This window comes from Amaranthus tricolor, chromosome 12 (genome assembly GCF_026212465.1).
Source record: "Amaranthus tricolor cultivar Red isolate AtriRed21 chromosome 12, ASM2621246v1, whole genome shotgun sequence".
NCBI classification, from domain to species: domain Eukaryota; kingdom Viridiplantae; phylum Streptophyta; class Magnoliopsida; order Caryophyllales; family Amaranthaceae; genus Amaranthus; species Amaranthus tricolor.
In genome coordinates, this window is record NC_080058.1 from 13,688,654 (window position 1) to 13,709,938 (window position 21,285).

At 32.6% G+C, this 21,285-nt stretch overlaps 1 protein-coding gene across 1 annotated transcript; it reads left to right on the forward strand.

Annotated features, from left to right (window-relative positions):
* The first annotated feature begins 575 nt into the window (after positions 1-575).
* Positions 576-19,336, forward strand: LOC130828805 (DNA repair protein recA homolog 1, chloroplastic). The gene is made up of 13 exons (XM_057694810.1): positions 576-927; positions 3,721-3,812; positions 4,049-4,124; positions 5,499-5,561; positions 5,674-5,803; positions 9,153-9,238; positions 9,473-9,598; positions 10,323-10,427; positions 10,522-10,578; positions 13,335-13,397; positions 13,503-13,579; positions 13,794-13,866; positions 18,906-19,336. Exons 1-13 carry the CDS (start codon positions 727-729, stop codon positions 19,011-19,013), a joined length of 1,257 nt encoding a protein of 418 aa, XP_057550793.1. The 5' UTR covers positions 576-726; the 3' UTR covers positions 19,014-19,336.
* Positions 19,337-21,285: the final 1,949 nt, after the last annotated feature.

Here is a 21,285-nt window from a genome sequence, read left to right on the forward strand (position 1 = left end):
CAAAAAGACAAAAAAACTTTAAGAAAGAAGAGAGAAAATCTAATTTACTGAAAATTAATTCAAAAAAAAAAAGAAAGAAAAAACGTTTTGATAAGTCTAATAAGAGTGTGAAATTCTACACTAAGAATTAAATGTAATTTTAACTTTATATTGGGCACAATTTATACATATTGTGGTAAACTGAGTATATATTGTGATAAACATGGTACACACTTTATCAAATTCTACATTATGTGTAAAATGTATTTTTTGCTTTTACATCATCATCATTATAACCTTTACATCATTATTTGCATTTACACCAAGAGTTCCATTATTTGTGTACATATTGCGGCAAACTTTGTATATATTGTGGAAAATTGTGTACATATTGTGGTAAGTATCAAACATATTTGTTTTAAAGAGTTTTTTGCAAAATCATATATGGACAATAATTTATGGACAATAATCAAATAAATGTATGATTATAAAATATTTTTAAAAGAATAATAAAATATAGAAACTGAATATAAAATATAATATAATATATAAATGAGAATATGACACGTGTCTGAAGTTGTTTCTTCAACAGTATATTTTATTGATTGATGATTATTGATAATTGATTATTTATCATTGATAATTGATTATTTATTGATTATTGATTGGTGATTGGTGATTTCTTCCTTCCCTGAAGGCTGCTGTTGAGTTGCCTTACAACTTTGCGGTGTCTGGAGTCTCAGCGAGATGGTCATGGAGTTGTTAAAACTTCCCCCAAATCTGCACTTTTACCCCGCAAAATTGAAGTTAAACCCACAATTTCTCTGTAGAACAACTCAACGTCTCTCTGTACAGTCTGCACTCAAGAAATTAAGGGTTCGTTCTGAATTCAATGGAAAATTCAATGGGGCTCTTTCTGGTGATACTGACCCTCGTTTAATGGACCGTGTACGGTGTACCTCTCTCTCTGTCCCTCTCTAATTTTCCTGCGTTTCCATTATTATAAGTTGACATTTTTGAGATTGTGAATTGTTATTTTGCAATGTTATTAGCTCATTGATTATGTATTTTTTATATTGTGAATTGTCATTTTGAAATGTTGTCTTTGAGCTTGTTATTATTTCAAATATTCATTACATGAACATATTTATACACTGTCACTTACGGGGATCATTATGTTTAAGTTGAAAATCTCATTGACATTCAAGATTTTAGGTGTGTGTGTGTGTATATATATATATATATATATATATATATATATATATATATATATATATTTATTTATTTATTTATTTATTTATTTATTCTTTGATTATAATCTTACATGATTCATTAAGTGCTGTGCAGTTCTTAGTGAAGTAGGAGATGTTTGGTATAGGCAGCCTCTTTGTTATGACAAGGTAAGGTTAACTACATTCAACCCCTAAACCCCTATTTGGGTATGAGCCGTTTAATTGTATTAGGAAGATAGAATGTAAAATGTTGTGATTTTAACCTAACAATTGGACTAAGTTTTGTAATTTTAATTTCACTTGTAATTCTTGCGGGACGAACTCAACATCTATGTGGAACGTACATGAGCTTCTCTGACGTGCTTGATTACAATGCTTTAAGAGCAATTTCTCTATGTGGTAGAATCCATATTTCTCTTAATTGTGGACTTAATTGAGAGTTTAAAGATACACAATTTTCCAAGATACACGGAGAAGCCAATAATGGTTACAATGGCAAAGAGGAACCATATCTTGAAAGTTGAAACCACCATTTAAAAGCTTTCAAATTGATAGACAAAAATGGACAAGTCAAAATATAGGGAGACAAAATCTAGTGATTTGTGTAAGTGGTGCAAATCACTCTTACCATGGAAATTGCCTTCGCTTTTTCATATTTACTTACTTCAGATTGGCCCAGTATTTCTTAATTTTACTCGTACAACTATTCAAAGACTAGCTCGAAATATTATGCGGATTAGCTATGTGCTAATAGTGAAGCTTTTGATTCATCGCCTTTCTTTGATGGTGGTATTCCTATCTTTATAGGACTTTGAAGTCCTAATGTAATGAAGTTCCGCCTTATAATTTTTGTACTATTTAGAGGAAAATGCTTTAATTTCCTTGCCTAGTAGCTTAAAATGCTATCATGTTTTTTGTTTCACCTATGTCACAGAATGGCTTTGTGGTTATCTCTGCGTACTTAGATTGCAGTAACTTCGAAAACCTTTACAATGTGGTTGTAATAGCTGATATCGTGTGATATATAAATATAGTAAAAAAAATATTCTCTAGATACTCTACAGTTTGGGGAGATGTTGGAAGAAATAGTTTGTAAATGCTTTTCCATAAATGAAATTTTAACGTGAAATATTGGGTGCTACACGTCATGTAATTGCAAACTTGACATTTTGACCGTGAAATTTATGCACCATTATATACCAAGGTTCAATGTCGCAACAACTCTCTAATAAGTTACATGACAGTCGTAACTGGCGAGTTTTGTTCTATGATTTAGAGTCATTCTCGGTAACCTTTTTGTTATTACAAGGGTATCGTTGCGTACATCTAATAATGTTTAACCTAGGTGGGAGCTACTATGTGGCAATGGAATAATAGAATGGTATTGTTGCTTATGATGAAAACAAAGTGGTTTATGAATATTAAGGTTTGGAACAAGCCAATTGTCACCTATTAGCGCTTCAACTTTGAAGGCTCATACTTTTGACCTAGAGATCCTTTTTGGGGGCTTATAGTATGCTCTTGGAAAGCTCTTAAAAAAATGCCTTTGTTTATAGCTGACACGGACTAAGGAGTACAACGTTTTATTCAAGTGTGTTAGGGTGTATTTCTCATGTATTTAATTTTTTTTCTTGTTGCTTTAGCCTTTAGAACTTGAGATTGTACACATATATAGAAAAATAAAAACTGAAGATTTAGGAAATTATAGGTTGTTGATCATTTAGGGGAAAGTTTATTGTCTAGTAGTTGTAGAGATTATTGTGAATAATTGGGTTATTTATTATTTCATATTGTTGTCATTTGTTTTCTAGAAAAGGGTGCTAATTATGTGTTTGAATGTGCTGGAATGTGAGGTTCCTACTTTTGATCTCAATTCCAGCCTAGTTGTTACTCGTGTAGGCCTTATGTATAGGAGGGCCTTTATAGTTGGTGGTCACTTGATTTCGACTCTTGACTTATGTATTAAAGAGTTTTTGGTTGTGATCTACCTAATATGTTGAATGTTAGGCTTGGAAACGCATATTTATATTTTTTTGTAGGCTTTATTGGAGGATAGTGTGAAATTCACACCGAGAAATAGTTTTCTAAGAAAAAAAGTAAAATGACCAGATGTGAAAGTGAAAGTGAGAGCATATAGGTTAAGAAGGATAAATTTGTTAACTTTGTTGAGACTATACCTTGTCAAACTCATATTTTATATTTGAGTTTTCAACTCTTGTCTACTTGAGCATTACATTTTTGGCATCTTTTATTTACTTGAAAAGCTAAAAACATTTTTTCCTACTGAGCTTTCTTATGTTTTGGCTGCACATTGTCTGATGTCTGCTCAATAAGCTAGACTTTCCATGATAGAAAAATGTCTTGAGTGTAAGGGAGGTGTGATGAAATATTATTTTGTGCATTGCTTTTGAAATGCATTGGAGTATAATTTGCTTTTTTACTTATTAATTTACAACATAATTATAGCTATTGCCAAGCTTCAATTTCTAAATGTGTTAGTTACTTTCAGCAAAAGGCACTAGAAGCAGCAATGCATGACATAAACTGTTCTTTTGGTAAAGGAAGTGTCACGAGATTGGGCAGTGCTGGTGGAGCTTTGGTGTATGTAACTTATTTCGGTGTCACTTTTACCTCTTTTAATTTATTGAAAATCATGTTCGATACTTGTTCCAATCTATGTGAAAGAATTAACTATGTAGGGAAGTGTCCAACTCATGAATATGTAGGGGCTCACCGTTAAAGTTCTTCAAATTAAACTTGATTGTCATCTTTTAACTAATCCTTGCTTGCTGCAATATCTTTGTAAATCTATTGACTTCTTCCTTTTCTTGATGTAGTGAAACTTTTCCTAGTGGGTGCTTGACATTGGACTTTGCTCTTGGTGGAGGTCTTCCAAAAGGAAGAATTGTAGAGGTATCAAATACTTGTATTTTTCATTCATCGCGATCTTCAATTGAAGTTTGTTTGATGATTTTTTAATAAATTATTTCTTTAATCGAACATTTTATTGTAAGTGGATAATTTTGTTTTATGAACAAAGTTGAATGGGATCAACATTTGTCTACTTTGTTTGCGATGCCTGAAATGTTTTTATTTATTTCTGAATTGGATGGTTCATTAAGGCATTGCTTTTTAGTCAAACAATGCAGCACAATCTTGTGTTTACAACCTCGAAGGATAAAGGCTATGCCCATTGGACCCTCTCCATATCATGAAAACCTAAAGGGAGACTTAATAGAGGCGTTGTATTGATATGATTTTTTTTGGGCCACCCTTTATTTACTCTTTTTAATTAGATGGTGATCTCATTATGTTGCTTTTTTTTTTTTTCACATCTCCTTGAGATAGCCTTTTCAATAATTACAGCTTTAGATATATGCGATATTCTGGGTAAGGCTAGTTTATGTTCCGTGAATACATTGATGGGAAAAAATTCAAATGGGGCAAGGGTAGCAAAGCAAATTTCAAAATTTTAATTCACACTCTATATCTAAATTTTCAAATTATCAAATACTTGTATGTTGTAATTTAACTAAATAACTTTTCCCATTTTATAATTCATAAACAAGTGGAGATTATGTAACACAAATTGATAGCATAAGAAAGGGTCTTGATAGAAAAAGCTGTTTATGTCAAATAAGATCTAAAAATCCATTAGTTAAAAGTGAATAGTTAAAACTTTGAGGAGTTTAGAAAGAGGAATAGGCAGGCCTTGATAGTAGGAGTGAAGAATTAACATGAAGAGTTGCGATTTGCAGCAGTATATGACAATTGATTGGAATGGTTGTAGGAGGAATAGTGTATGGTGGATCATTGAAATTAATTTTCTTAGTTGTAGATTATTATAATATAGGGTTCGAATAAAGTATAATTTTTGTAATTGATGATCTGTCAGATTAATTGTTTTGTTAAATGTGCGCAACCCCATATGTTGGGATTAAGGCTTCGACATTGTTGTTTTTAGATTTATAAGAACATTTTGATGAAAGCAGCTCTCAAAACCCAATTTAGAAGTATCTCCATCCTGATTCCTCAGTAACAATTTAAACTCTTCTAAATGGGCTATACTAAGAAAGGACATTTTAATATTTCAATAATGTTTTCTTACTCATTATTCTGTCATTCTTGTTTCATTATCGAAACATATTTTTCAGAATTATACATTTGTTTTAGTTTATGTGGAGTCCAACATGTGGCAAGGAAGAATGCATGAAACTAAGAAACTGAGAGCAAGAGACTATTATTTGTATACTGGAATCCTTTTAACATTATTGGAATGTTTCCCAGATATATGGACCAGAAAGTAGTGGGAAGACAACTCTTGCTTTACATGCAATTGCAGAAATCCAGGTTGTTTACGAGTGTCTAATCATTTTCAATTTCAGATTTTAACTTGTGGGAAGTACACTAGTTACTTTCATATTGAGAATATTATAAAATTTTGTTTTTTGTTTATATTCAGCAATTGGGAGGAAATGCAATGCTTGTTGATGCAGAACATGCATTTGATGCAGCATATTCAAAATCTCTGGGAGTGGATGTAGAGAATTTAATTGTTTGCCAACCGGATAATGGGGAAATGGCATTAGAGAGTAAGAAAATTATATCGCTAATCGTCAAATCGCCACTCTATTTTACTTGTTTTGGCTAAGACTATGAATGTGTTCAGAATATGCTTATAAGTTTGTTTCTCATGCTTAGAAAATGCTGAATGATTTTCTTTAGTAATTTGTATTGATTTTCAAATCTAGCCAACATCTTACCCTGATTTTCTACTTCCTAAAATTCTTGCGTATATTAAGTTATTTGTCTGTGAAAAAGTAAAATACAAGAATTTGAACTGAGAGAACGTGCGTGATAGAGCGTCATTAAGTCCAATTTCTTGTTAACATATTTAAAAATCGTAAAATTAATGAATTGTTTTGGTTTTTGTTTCTAGTAATACCCAAGCTATGGCAAAATTGTTGTTTTATTCAGTTTGCATTCTTAAGGAAGGGAAAGTGTCCTATTCCAACTTGGTTACCATAGATTCCTTCGTATAAGAAGTTGCTTTCCTTAGGATTCTTTCAAGTGATAATTGTCCTTGAGTTTTGTCCATTAGATTCATAGTGCAAAAATACGTTTTCATTTGCGGTAATGGTCGAGAAACGGATTTCACGGCCAATACAAATGATGTCGGCGTCAATGCGGCTCGGTTGTGGTAAACTCAAAAACCTTTACAATACGACGGTGATGCAGCCACTATTTAGAGCTTTTAATGTTTTGCAATAGCCTCGACATTTGTTGAGGTTTGGTGCTCTCTCTGCTATGCATTACCTGGTTGTGTAGATTGAAGCCATGTTACTGCATTGAAGGATATTATGTGACTTTTGGTATTAAGAAAGGAGTTTCTTAATGCAATTGATCCATTTCTTGAGCATTGGGGATATGGAGTTGATGAACTATTTAAAGCGGTGTGGACTAGCTTGCCATTTACATGAATCTTCTGCTGGATTCATGTATCGGTCTTATTAAGATAAAGAACAATGGCTGTGGTGTGATGCAATTTTGCAATATGTTGGTATTTTTTTTCCTGGGATAAAGCTCTTATAATTTCAGACTATACCAAAAACTTAATTTGGGAAGGTCGATGTTCTTTGTTTTAATTTAAGTCTTTCAGCAAACCCATGGAGGTTATATTTCTGCTATACTTATACTACAACATAATTGCAATAATCTATGATTTTTCTTTCCCTTTTTTTGGGGATATTTTGTCGTCTGTAGCTGTAATAATTATCTTTACTCGAGCGGTTTTATCATTTTATCATCTAGATACTTTAAGATGGTATGCAAACACCCAAAAATTCTGGAAAATGAAATTCTATGGATATGGAATCAATATGTAAGTCTTTACTTGAGGAATCAGTTTCTTCATTCACGCTAATGGGAAAGTTATTATGGATACACTTATTGAGTGGTTTAGAGCTAGAAAGAAAAGACCTGAATCTGATGTTGAGGGTAGTTAATATGTAATAGGTGGGGGATATATTACAGAAGACAACGGAGAAAACATATCCATGTGGCATATTGTAGTTTTTGAGAGTCTTCTTATTGGTGTTTACACCTTTTGAGATCTGAGTGAGTGTGGCACAGAGAGACATGAGAAGTTTATTAGGGATCTTTGGGGATAAGGTAGGGAGAAATAGTAGAAGTCTCCACTTGATGCACTGCTGCTTAGTATGTGGTCCAAAGATAGAACATTGTTATTTTTCGGTATCATGTTGTTTAAAAATATATTCAGGCCTTTTGGGTGAGAATATTATCCACAATGCTTCTTTACGTCAATCTCCATTTATAAACTATTAGTCTATGGCCTGCAACTTGAATGATAATAATACTAAGCTTGGTGGCGTTGTAGTTTTGTTGGTCTACAAAAGTGATAATGCAGATTACAAGTTCTTTTGAGTATCCCCTGTCATTTAAATCCTGACAAGGAAACAAAGCATTTATATTCCTGCTTATACGAATAAGGAAGAGGTGGGTAAAATCTTGCTAGTATTGCCAAGGTGATAATGTCTTCTAGCCAATTAAAATGAAAATATGACATGGCCAGTTATGAAGAGTCTTAGATGAAAATTGACATGTTATATGTTCTATGGAAGTTGGAGGGACATGTTAATTATCAATCAACTAACACAATAGTTTGCGTATTATCAATAATCTGCTGGAATTTGTTCTACATCACTGTAAAGAACATATTATAGATAACAGAGAGGTCTTGGGGGAGGAATAGATTTTCCGGGAAAACAAAGCAACTTGTTGCATTGGAACTACTGGTCCTCAATGTATCCCTCCCTTCTTCTCTCTCTCTCTCTCCTTGAAAGCATAAGTCTTGGAATCAACCAAACCCACCTTCGTTTGCGTTTATAAACCCATTTTGAGGACTTTTGTTATTTTCATTTACAAGTTGTAAAACCATTATTAATATTGGAATTTTTTGAACCACATGCTCCTAAGTTGGAAAATCCTCCTACAATGGTGTTAACACTATTGTAGCTGCAATAACAAATGAAATGAAAGACAAGCCTTAAGGTGTTCCAAATCTTAAGAGGTGAAGCATATTCAATGACAATAGGAGTGGGGAAGTGAGCGTTTTGGGCAGCATAAAATAGTGGATTTTATTAGGCTAGATGTCCAAAGAATGAACGCAGAGTTTCCAAAACCTTAGCGCTTTACAAGTTTGAAAAGAAGAAAGGTGCTGAGTTGGAAGTTAATTGCTTGAGTGCTCTAAGTGTTGAGTTCTAGATTATTGATAGAGTTGTCTCCAACTCTTTTTTCTCATGCCAATACACTCATAATATTTATTCCCCACTGAAATCTATGCCTATTTCATAGTCATTGTGGATGCAATTTGTAGAACACTATTGGAAAACTAATAGGTATGGAAGCATGGTTTGACCAGCTCTTCTATGGAGGTGTATATTTAATTAGGCTTAGATAGGTAAGAAGATCCTTCTTGATGCAGTTGTTTATATGCTATCTTTTCATGTACTTGGCTAGATAGTTTTTGAGAGCTTTACGTGCCGATAGTTTTTGAGAGCTTTACGTGCCCAGTTCTTTATAATGGGTTGTCTACGAAGATTTTTTTTTTATTTTTATTTTTTTTCTAGTATATGATTCATAAAGGTTTAGCAAGAGTCTCTTTATGCCACTACATTGACATGATTCATTATGGTTTTACTTTTGGATATTGTTGGATTGGGGAAATCTGCGAGTCCCTTCGTTTCCTTGTATAAATGGCATCTTGTCGTAAACTTATTACTCTTCTATCTTTATCTATCTTAAGATATGTTCTGAATGTTTTGGTCTTTGATATGTGTTTCTGTAATATCGCGAATGTATATAGGTTATATATTTTTTGGTTCATTTCTCATGTCAATGATTGACTTTTCTTTGTTGCAGTTGCAGATCGCATGTGTAGATCTGGTGCAGTAGATCTGATATGTATAGATTCTGTATCTGCTCTTACCCCTCGGGCCGAGATAGAGGTCACCATTTATTTATTTGTTTTTTTGTTGCCCTTGTTTCTGATAGAGTCGTATGCAAACAATCATTTTGATATGATTAACAAGTGTAAGGTGGTACTTCTGATTCCCTAAAACTCCACCTAGGTGGGAGAGAGTTAATCGCATTGGGGTAATGCCATGATCTCTTATGTGTCTGACTAAACTACAGAACATGGAATTGACAAATTGCTGACTCATTATCATGCTACTGTATAGGGCGAGATTGGAATGCAGCAAATGGGCTTGCAAGCACGTCTAATGAGCCAAGCTTTACGTAAAATGTCTGGAAATGCGTCGAAGGCTGGCTGTACTCTCATGTTTCTGAATCAGATAAGACATAAGGTATACAATATGAAAGTGTTTTGTTACTACTTACTCCTATTTCCTAGTTTTTGCTCAACTACATATTTTACTATATCATGGGGAAGGTGAGAGATAGAGATAAAGAAGGTGGGGCAAGCATTTGGGAAGGAGAGAAATGAGGTGGGCTGATTGGCTACTTTACCAAGAATACCTATGGGACAAAAACTTACGAAGACTTCTCAAGAAGGAGAATGGAACCAACTTATCAGCAGAGGGAGTACTTAAATGATTCCTGTAGAAACTTTTTTATTTCCCATTGAATGGTTACCGTAGGAAATAAATCATTTATTTTAATGGATTGAGTTTTTCTTTTTCTTTGATTTTTATAAATTACCCTTTGATTTAGCACAATGAATACTTTTTGGGTGTAATAGTCAATTAAAAGCTTATGGGTCGGATAATTGGGTAATCATTTTCTCATAAAATTGTATTCTATCCTTTTTTTTTCCTGAATTTGTTTGTTTCTGATCTATGGCCTGATGGAAATAGTCTTTGCTATTAATTTGCATCACCAGGTAAAGTTTCAGGATTTGATCCTTATACAATCCTTTAGGTTACACTTCCACCACAATAACCTTTATGGATCCTCCGATGGTTGTAACATTGTGCATAATATGATGTTATTTTTTTGCATGTGCTATTGTGGTTGATTTTCCCAGCTTTCTCTTGCTAATTTAGTGATACTTTCTTCCAAATTTTGAAGATTGGCGTGTATTATGGAAATCCTGAAGTCACTAGTGGAGGGATTGCTTTGAAATTTTTTGCATCACTACGCCTTGAGATACGTCCTATTGGGAAAGTTAAATCTGTAAGAATCTCACATCTATGTCCTTTCGACTATGTTTTTATCTAATGTTGATTGTTGACAAGAAAATAACCTTTCTTACATATTCCTTTTACAGGTTAAAGGTGATGAAGATATTGGATTGCGGGTCCGTGTTAGAGTGCAAAAGAGTAAAGTAAGATGCTAATGTCTATGATAAGCTATATAAATCGAAAATTATTCAATAAAAGGGAATATAATCGAAGTCAAGAGGAAACAAATTTATCAAGTGTTAATATTTTCAGGATGGAGGAGAATAAAGTAATAAATTGCAAACACCACAAAACTTTTTGTGTTGCTATCAAAGTTATTAGGATCGCGATTCTACCTAAGATCATTGAGGGGGCAGGATCAAAATTGGTAGAATCGGATCGTAGGATCGTGTGATCCTTCAAATATGCATTAATGTGCTTTGAATTACTTATTTTCAATTACATTTGTTCTCTTTTTATGTTTTAAGGTGTAAGTAAAAACTTATTTGACTTCATCTATTAAGTTTTGAAAGAAAGATACTTTTAATAATCATTTTTAAACAACAAATCAAGAAAAGCTTGAAATTTATAAAGGTATTGATATAATTATTTTAAATATATATTTATATGTAAGTGAAATTTGTATCATATGAAAGTATTTTACGTTTGAAACTACTCATATAGGATCGGATTGTTAGATCGTAGGATCGTAGAATCGTGTTATGATCCTACCACCTAAATTCTTGAGCTAAATAGGACCGCACGATTCTATCACATTAAGATCCTAACTACGATCTGGATCGTTCGCCTATTTTTGGATCGTAAGATCGTAGAATCGTAGATCAGAATCGGGATTCTGATAACTATGGTTGCTATTTAATATCCCCCACCCCTCTCCCCAAACGTGGCGTCTTCTGTGAGCGATTGTTTCCAGAAGGTCAAAGTGTCAAAAGGTGATTGTTTATTCAACATAGCCATCCATTTGCGAGGGTGTTGAGTTGCATTTCTTAAGCTAACTCTTACAAGGTGAGAGATGCATTGTCGTTTGGCTTTTATTGTGTCCTGGAGGCACGTAAACCAATTTGTAATATTGGGGGGAGGGGGGGGTGGTGGTTCTTTGATGTTATATAAAAAATCAAAAATTAAGAGAAAGAAAACTATCAAGGTCTAGGATACTTGACCCTTCTCCTTCCTTTTATAAATTAGTTGATAAATATCTTCCTTCATTTCCACAAGTGATGAACCTTTTCTTCAAATCCTTTTTTCTTTTGCACTTATGGTCTCTCCCTACTAATATACTACTGCGTATACAAATTGGGTGCTATATGTAAGTTTAGATGCATAGTTGTTGGAATCGTAAACCGGATCGTAGGATTGTACACTCTTAGGATCTTGAAATCCCGAAACAATCTAATTCGATCATAGATTCGAGGCAAGCATAGACTAAGTCAGAGTCAAAATAGGAACATGACCTGTCAAAATCGATATAGGATCCCCCAGGATCCGCGGTTTCTACAAACAACTTTTTTTTGCTTTTTTTTTTGTTTCTTTTTTCCTTTTGAACTTGTATTAAGTAAGCAAAATATGATTACAATGTAATAACATTGATAATCATAAGCATAAAATATTAAATTCTTATCTATTTTTATATATTTATTATTTATTATTATTATCCTATACATTTGAAGAATATAATAACTTAATTACTAATGTATTAATGTCAATGAATATGTTATACCTATTATTATCTTTATAATTCAACATTATTATAATTAATTTATTTTTCATATCTAGATTTCTTAATCTCACAATATGAATTAATTTTAACATATATACATTATATACTTTTTTTTAAATTACAATTAATTCGTAGGTCTACGATCCGATCCAACGATTCAATGATACGACCCCTCATCGATCCAAAGTAGAATCCAATTTAGATAACCTTGTTTAGATGAATCCAAATTAGAGTAGCATTATGATTTGGATTAGAGGCCAAGGAATCTTGGAGTTTGTTGATTTAGCTGAAAGGATAGAATTTTTTTTTTTTTTTTTTTTTTTTAAAACTTGACTTGACCAAATCATAAACATTTTAATATAGTGCTTCATTATATTATGTGTACCTTTTTTATGTGAAGTTGGAGAATTGTTTGTAATCAAGGATCAATAAGAAACAACTCTTTTTTATTAGAGAGTTTAGGTTGTGTTCATTTTCACCCCAATTCCTGATCAGTGGAAGCAACTTAATGACAATTGTAAAAATGAGTAAAAACTTGGCTGCATGGCATTTAGTGAAACTCATAACTAAACATTTGTTCTTCCTCTTAACCACTTGATAGCACCTCATTAGTGGTGAATGATGGTTGTATTTTTACAATGAACAAGAAGGTTTTGAGGAACTTGCTTTGTAGAGGTCTAAGGTTGAATCGTATAGTTTACCACTGAGCAATACAGTGACAAGTATTCATGCTAATTATGCCATAAATTATGTATATTTGTTTACCTTTTCATAATCTTCCTCCCCCTTTTTTTTCTTTTATGTTCTTGTGTCGTTGAGTTTTTCACTTAAAATCTCTTTTTGTTGGTCGTCTTATCTATTTGGTTAACTGTAATTCATGCACTACTTTTAGAATTATATTGAAAAAAGGAAAAGGTGACAAGTTTGTCTTTTTTCACCTCTTTATGTGGTTCTTTACTATGTAAAATTCATGTAGCACTCCAACTCAATCAAACCTCCGTATATTTCTTTCTTTGAGAGACTTTGTTCTTTGCTTTTACTAAGTTAGTCTGATGTGCATCTATTATCTTGATATTAATGGGCTTGGATCTTCTCTAGTTTCTGGTTCAAGTAACTCTGATGTTTTACCCCGCAAGACATTGGGAAAAAAAATTCTTTTGATCATCTATTAATTATTTGCAGGTGTCAAGGCCGTACAAACAAGCTGAGTTTGAGATTATATTTGGGGAGGGTGTAAGTAAATTGGTGAGTATTGTGATTAACTGCAGAATGTTATTTGTGTTACTAAGGCATGCACTTTATTTATTTATTTTTTCTAAAAACTCTTGCTTTCTTTTCTTACATATCCAGGGTTGCATTTTGGATTGTGCAGAAATGTTTAATGTTGTTATAAAGAAGGGTTCATGGTATAGCTACAAGGATCAAAGGTACATCATTTCACTACGCAGCCATGTGGTTCTAAAATTGGGTTTCATTTGTATGCACATTAGCTTTTGCATGCTTTTTCCTTTGTCCTTGTCTGTAGAAATGGAATATATTATAGGATGAAAAATTTGGGGTGCTTATTGAATTGTGAGGTGCCTAATTCTGAATTATGGATGAATAATGACTTTTTTTACCTATTGATCATTCATTTTATAGGTTAGGACAAGGAAGAGACAGAGCATTACAATACTTGAGGGAGAACTCTCAGTTGTCTGCTGAGATTGAGCAGGTTTGTCACTTATCTTTTTTCAGTGCGTTTCTTGTTTTTTTTTTTTTTTTTTTTTTGGTTTTTTTTTTCAATTTTTTTTCTTCATGTTTTCCACTTTCTATGATCGTCAGCTGATATACATGTTTAAGAACTTTCCTCGTGTGTGTGTATTTATATCCTCCATAGCTGCAAAGCTTCTCGCATTTTTTTTTTGATCTTTACAAAGAGGCCTATATAAATCCATGTATGGCTGACTAGTTGAAGGAGGCCCCTTGTTAACTCATAATGCTTAGAAAGCGCTCAAGAAAACACAAAATTTAGGTTTTCACTCAAGGGTCCAAAAGAGGATGTCCGAAAAAGGTTGTAATTGCAGATAATATGGATGATATACAGGAGAATTGGCTATGTTGCTCCGGACATGTGCATCGCCAAGTGCCAACCATTGATGCATCGTGATGAAAACTGAAAAGTGTAATGTAGATATTTCAAAGGGTAAAACTGTCCAAGGCAGGCCAAAGAGAACTCATATGGAGTGAATTAAAAATGATGACAACCACATGTGTTCTCATGAGTAACTAGAACTAGACTGAAATGAATGATGTAACAGTATCTTGATGGAGGAGCACCGGAGCTAGATTTTTTTTTTCATGTAAACACTTCATAAAAGGTAAAGGTTTTAAATTAGGTTGAGTTTTGATCATGAATAGGTGACTCAAATTGATTTTAACATAAGAACAACTAAAACAAGACACACTTATCTCCTACGGGATCTTAGGCTACTTAATCAAGACACACAAAAAATCAAGCTCTAATGTGACACCTTCAAGACACACATAAAAGCTATTTGGAGTATGGTAATGAGACTCACATCCACTCTTATTTGTTGCAAAGGTCTGGAGCTATTCGTTAGTATCAAAAAGTTTTAAACTATGTTGAAGTAAGACAAAGTATATAAAATATTATTTTGGCCGGTAAGAGGCGTTGTAAAACTATACATGAAGGAGCTCTTTCCAAGTGAGATTTTTAAGTACCTTATCAATTTTACACGAGAACGAAGGTATTGACCAAGATGTAAATCATAGGAATAGTACGGCTAGCTCAAATGGAGAGCTCTAACCAAAATATTATGTGACCAAGTGCCCTTAGAGGACTGATCAATAGAGTAGCAATGTAGGATGTAATGTTGAAGCTTTTATGAGAGGTCTATAATATTAAGATTCCATATTCTAGAAAACTCACTTTCAAGTTGATCATATTTCATTTGAGATAAAATGCTATTAGACATGTAGGACGATATGGACTGCCTATTGACATCTGAGTTTAAAAAACTTGTTACATTTGAACACGACAAATGCTTAAAGATGTTGAGTGTTTACCATGGTTTGTAAGATCACGATTCTGATTGACGATCCTACAATATCAAAACAAGTGGTTGATATGTATCATCTTAACACTTTTGGGTTCTAACCATCCTACTTCGTAAAAACATGAGTCTTGGGATCTTTATCTAATTCTATGATTCTATGACCCAACAATTTCATCTTGCGATTGTATTTTGAGATGACCAATATTTGTCCATGTTTTTAGGTTCGCTACTTCATTTACCTCTTTTTGTTCTACTTTCTATTTTTGGATAAAATTTTTGAAAGGAAAGAAAAGGAAGGGAAGGGAAATGGAGGGGAAGTCGAGGAAATTGGCGCGTTTTCTTTTCAAATCTTTCCTATGTTGGAAGGATTTATTTTGTTAAAAATGTGACGGAGTTCTTCCTTTCAATCCCCAACCTTCCTTTTCCCTTCCTTCTCAACTGGTATCCAAATGAAAGAAATACTATCCCTCTATTTCCCTCCCCTTTCTTTTCCTTCATTTCCTTCCCAAATATAATGTAAGTGATATAATCACTACAACTAAAATGTTATAGGTACATTTGGTAGTAAGATTGTAATTAGTTATAATCGGGTATTAGTGATAGTATTTTAGTTAGTACTATAAAAGGGGTATAAGGGTGTATTAGATTTTATGAAATATAATGAAATAAAACAATCTTTTTCTCCTCTTCTAAATTTTTTCTCTTCTCCCTTTCTTTTTCTATTCACATGGTTGCTTGAGATTTAACAACTATAACATTATTGTTTTATTTCATTATATTTCATAAAATCTAATACACCCTTATAACCCTTTTATAGTACTAACTACTAAGCCTATCACTAATATCTAATTACAATCTTACAACCAAATGTACCTATAACATACTTTCCCCCTTTAAAAGATTTGTCCTCAAGTCTATGTTAAGAAATCTAAACAAAAATACAAGATAATTTTTAACTAAAACTAAACACTATAAAAAATGCCCAAAATAGTGAGAAATGAAGTAAGATCAATATCGGTAATTTCTGATTCCATGCCAAATTAGTTTGAGCACCAGATTTGAAACTCATTATTAGTCGAATCTTCTTTGCCAATAAATGACCAAGCAACATCATTTGCGTTGAAAATTGTGCTACAGTACTTCCATTTTCCCCAACACTTGCTTGAATTTTAAGAGTAACATTGTGATTTTGAGACTCGGATTGTTGATAATGATCAAGTAACAAGGCATCTTTATTGTACTTATTCATCACTTCATGAATAAAACTAAAAACATGCATAGAAATCTTCGGTTTTTTGATTTTTAACAACTAAGGTGGGTCAAGCACTACTTTAGTATATTCTGCCCAAACTTTTCTCTTTTTCTCGTACATCTCAACTTCTTTTAACCTTCTTGGATCTTGATTGTACTCTTGACAAAGTACCTCATTGATGACTTTCTCTTAGCAGATTCTTAGTTTGGAGAATAGAACTTTCAATTGAATGAACTTCAAGAATATCCCCACATGTTGAAAATAAATTTTCTGGTTCAATTTTCACAAAACATTCATGATTTTTAACTAAATCATGTTCACTCATGTCATCAATCACACAATTAACCAAATCACCATCCATATGAACAAAGCCTTTAGAACCCAACTTACTTTTTACACATGAATTCATGTGATCAACATTTAAAGATTCTCGTGTGTCAATTTTTAAATTACACGTTGCTAATTCTTGTATGGTATTTACATCAAGCATGTTATCGAACATCTCTAATGCAATCACATAATCATTTCCTTCGTCATATACTACAATAAATCCCCAATTATCACTATTATGTTGGCAATTATGATCAGGAATTGGTTCATTACTCCATTCACACAATCTTTTATCCCAACTATCAAAACAATCATTTTTCAAAAGTTTTTTAAAAGATTGAATAACCTTCTTTTGTTTGGCTTCTTCAAGTTGTGGGATAATTGGTTCTTCAAATTGTATGATTTTGTAAAACTCTTCACTTCTCATCTTTGCAACCACTAAAAGAACTCTCTAGTTTGGGGAAAAACACCAAGAACTCAAAAGGAACATGGTAATGTATTTTCACAAACAAGTTGTGTGCAAGATTTGACAATGGAAAAATTATGGGTAATTTCAATTAGAAGAATAGAAGAGAAATAATATTGCTATTAGTGCCAAGGAAAGAATGACTCCAATACCAATGTTATGGTTGTTGAATCTCAAGCAACCATGTGAATAGGAAAGAGAAGGAGAAGAGAAGAAATTTAGAAGAGGAGAAGAAGATTGTTTTATTTCATTATATTTCATAAAATCTATACACCCTTATACCCCTTTTATAGTACTAACTACTAAGCTATCACTAATACCCACTTATAACTAATTACAATCTTACTACCAAATGTACCTATAACATAAAAAAGTTACCTAGTAAAATTTTGACCATTCATAATTTGAAACTACCTTCTGCATAACATAAACTTAATGCTTGGTCATTTCATGACTTATTTGTATGATGAATTTCCAATACTTGTTCTGTCAAAATTAGAGTCTGCACTTTGCTAAATTTTAAATTTGGCCATTAATATCTTAAATTATATAATAGGGTGCCATTACCCCAATGCCAAGTGAATCCATTTAAAGTCGGGTTTGGGGGGATTAAATATGCACAATTTTACTCTTATAGTAACATAGATATTGCTTCTTATTGACCATTTGATTGCAAACATCATTTGTAAATTCACATAAATAAGAAGCGTAAATAGTTTAATACATTTAATTATATAAAAATTCAAATTACAGAGTTCAAAATATCGAAATTATCTGTTATGAAAAATCTAACATAAATTGTACCATAATGTTTTTAAGAATTAAGTGAGATGAAATAGCATGCTATTATTAGTCTTCGAGTATAAATATTGAATAGTTTCTAAGATTGAAACGCGTTAACTAAATTGTTATCTAAATTAGGATGGAGGAGTATATGAAAGATTAAATATCTAGGATTATCGCTATACATAAAAATATAGTTTTTTTTTTCTTCTAAATTCTAGTATTTGATTTGAGAAGACTGCCAAATATTTTAGTAGCCATATATTGAGAAGATTGCCTACATATGGTAAGACTCAAAGATTCTTGTTTAGGACCATGTATTATTTTTCATGTGATATTTGCTAACCATTTCGTGAGTACCGTCACTTTGCTTATCGAATTTTACCGTTATAATCGACTGTAAACCGAAGTTTCTGGATGATTTTCTTGAAATAGGGAAGTGTTACAGTCGATTATTATTGAATTTACTATATGAATAACTAGCTCCATTTGTTTCATTGGTTTTGCTACACTTTATATTGAGCCATTCTTTTTAATTTTCTATTTTTCCACACATATTTTCTTAATCTCTTCAACGAACTCGTTTTATGTTCTCATCTAGTCCGCATGTTTTTTCAATCTATTAGTATCTTGTCTTGTTCTTTCACTACAAATTAATAAAACAACTTTATGCTATTATAGAAAAATCAAAGAGATAAAGGATCTATTAGCAAGCTGAAGTTTTTATGATCACTAGACATAATACTACACTAAGTTTTAGAGTTGTGGTTATATGTATGAGCATTGTTATCTTGGTGTTGGTGGTTTGTCTTTGAATTTGGCGTTACTTGGATAATTAAGCTTTGTAAGTTAAAAAATTGCAGGCAGTGAGGCCCTTGATGGCTGAAGGGATTACGCAAGCTAGTCCTCATAATACAAGATACCCAACATTGCCAGAACAAGAAGAAGAATTTTTTGAAGAGGTGCAATGAAACAAAACCAACAACCTCTGGGCAATTTTGAAACGTTATTGAATCAAACTTGAATTGGTGGACTGCAAGGTTTGGAGAATCAAATTCCACTCCTGTAATGGCCGTGCAACTTGGTGCCCTGTTTCCAGTGCGAACTATGAACAAGCTGAGATAGATAATTAATTCATCCTTTTTGACTAGGAAATTTAATGGAATTAGATGAAGTAGGATGTGTGTAGTTTTTGGTGTGTATCTGCAGTGCTTTTTTCTTGTAATATGAAATTTATTTATTTTTCTTACTTTTAAGCTAAATCCTTTTAAATTAAATCCTGCTTTTTCTTCAATTACGTCTACATCAGTGACTTGGGATCTGTTTGGCAATTGAGTGTTAGGTAGAACTGTTGTATGATTTTGGTAATCTCTTCAACTTCTCTCTAAATTAACTTAAGCCATCTCAATATCAAAGCAATATGGAAGACGAATTTGATTTCAAAAATCTTGAGCTAACTAGCGATGATGAAGTAGATTATTCTTAGTAGTATCTTATAAATTGGCACTTTAAATCAGTAGATAAATTGTATGCTTTTGCTAATGAGATAGTTAATCCCATTAGATTCATTTCAATCGAGCTTCTTACGAACAAAAAACAAGCTCATTCACAATTAGTATTGATTCACATTGTCATTAATATGGTAGGTTTGGAGGACACTTGCAGACTTAGAGAATATGGGTCTACTAGAAACAAAAACTAGGGTATGTGGTTGTTTGTTAATGATTATTGGATATTGCCGTAAACCTGACAAACAACCTTGTAAGGTAAAAGTGTGTGTTGGTGATAATTCAAGACACGACCACCCTTTATAGTTTTTTGGAGGATCGTAATAAAATAAATAGACTTTCAAATGACATTCAAGATCAAATCAGACAATTTAGTGAGATTGATAGGCAATATGCCTTTTTTTGACCTCCATCAGATAAAATTATTTTGAATTTTATGCTAGCATGGATAATATACACTACCTGAGGGGGGCTATCAAACTGGAAGTGAGGGAGGGTATCAAACTGGAAGCGATAGATGGTAAGTCTTTAATACAACATTGTTTATATTTATATACTAAGCATAAGTACATGTTTTAGACGGATGCTGGTGCACAACTGACTAATACATTTGTTAAGTTTTTGCATACATGGCCTCATGTTGTCATGATCAACACTTCATACAAGACCAACAACAAGAATTCACCACCATGTGAGATTACTTATATGAGGTTAAAGTCTCTTAATCTTGGTTGATGGAGAGGTTTCAAGATTTGCTTGGGGGTATTAAACTCCTAATGTAATTTTGAGTGATAGAGATGAAGGATTATTCCTAGCTATCTATAATATTTTCAGGCATTAGACATTTGTTATGTGTATGACACATGTCAAATAATGATAAGAACATGGTCAATAGATTATGCGATGATAAAAACCAAGCAAGGAGAGATTTTTAGGTATACGCAATGGAATTATATAGTTAGCTGCTGCAAAGTTGCTGATTATGAACATTGTTGGAGAACAATACATGCTTAATTTGTTTAGGAGAAAAGAAAGTCCATTCATAATATAACAACAACATTGATCAAGCATAATCAACTATCAGTAGGAGTTGAAAGCCAAATTCGTGTTTCAAATACTACCTTGGTTGCGGTAGTAGCTTTTTTATATCCTATTTAAAAGGATGGATGTACAAATAGCAAATCAACAAGCCATGATAAGATAAGCACCAAAGGACTATCTAAATATGAGCAGGATTTCGTGATTGTTACGTTTCCGCTGCATCATACCACCATCTTATAACATATCACATCTTGCTTTTGTCAATTCTTTAACGAGAGCATAATTATAAAGTAGATTTAGGAGATTATGTGTTTGAAAGATGTAGTTATAGTCATCAAAGTTCTCATGTATTACATTGCACCTTTTTGCTGCACGTATGTGAGACTAAACATGTTGTTGTATATTTAGATGACATTAATCAGTTTTTTCGAAAAAATTAAGGACGGGGATGACACTAATAAGGATGTGCATAGTTCAAATGCACCGGTAATGAGATACTTTTAGTCATTAGTAGACAAGGTCTTGAAAGCAGATCCTGCTTTATGTCTTAGATACTGGAAGACGATCTTTATTTAGTTCGTACGGATTTACCAAAATAGTCTACATAACATAAATAAAGTATAAGAACGTCATATACCGATTCAACATTTTAATGTACAAACGTTTGTTTACAAAATTAAATAAGTCATTCTAT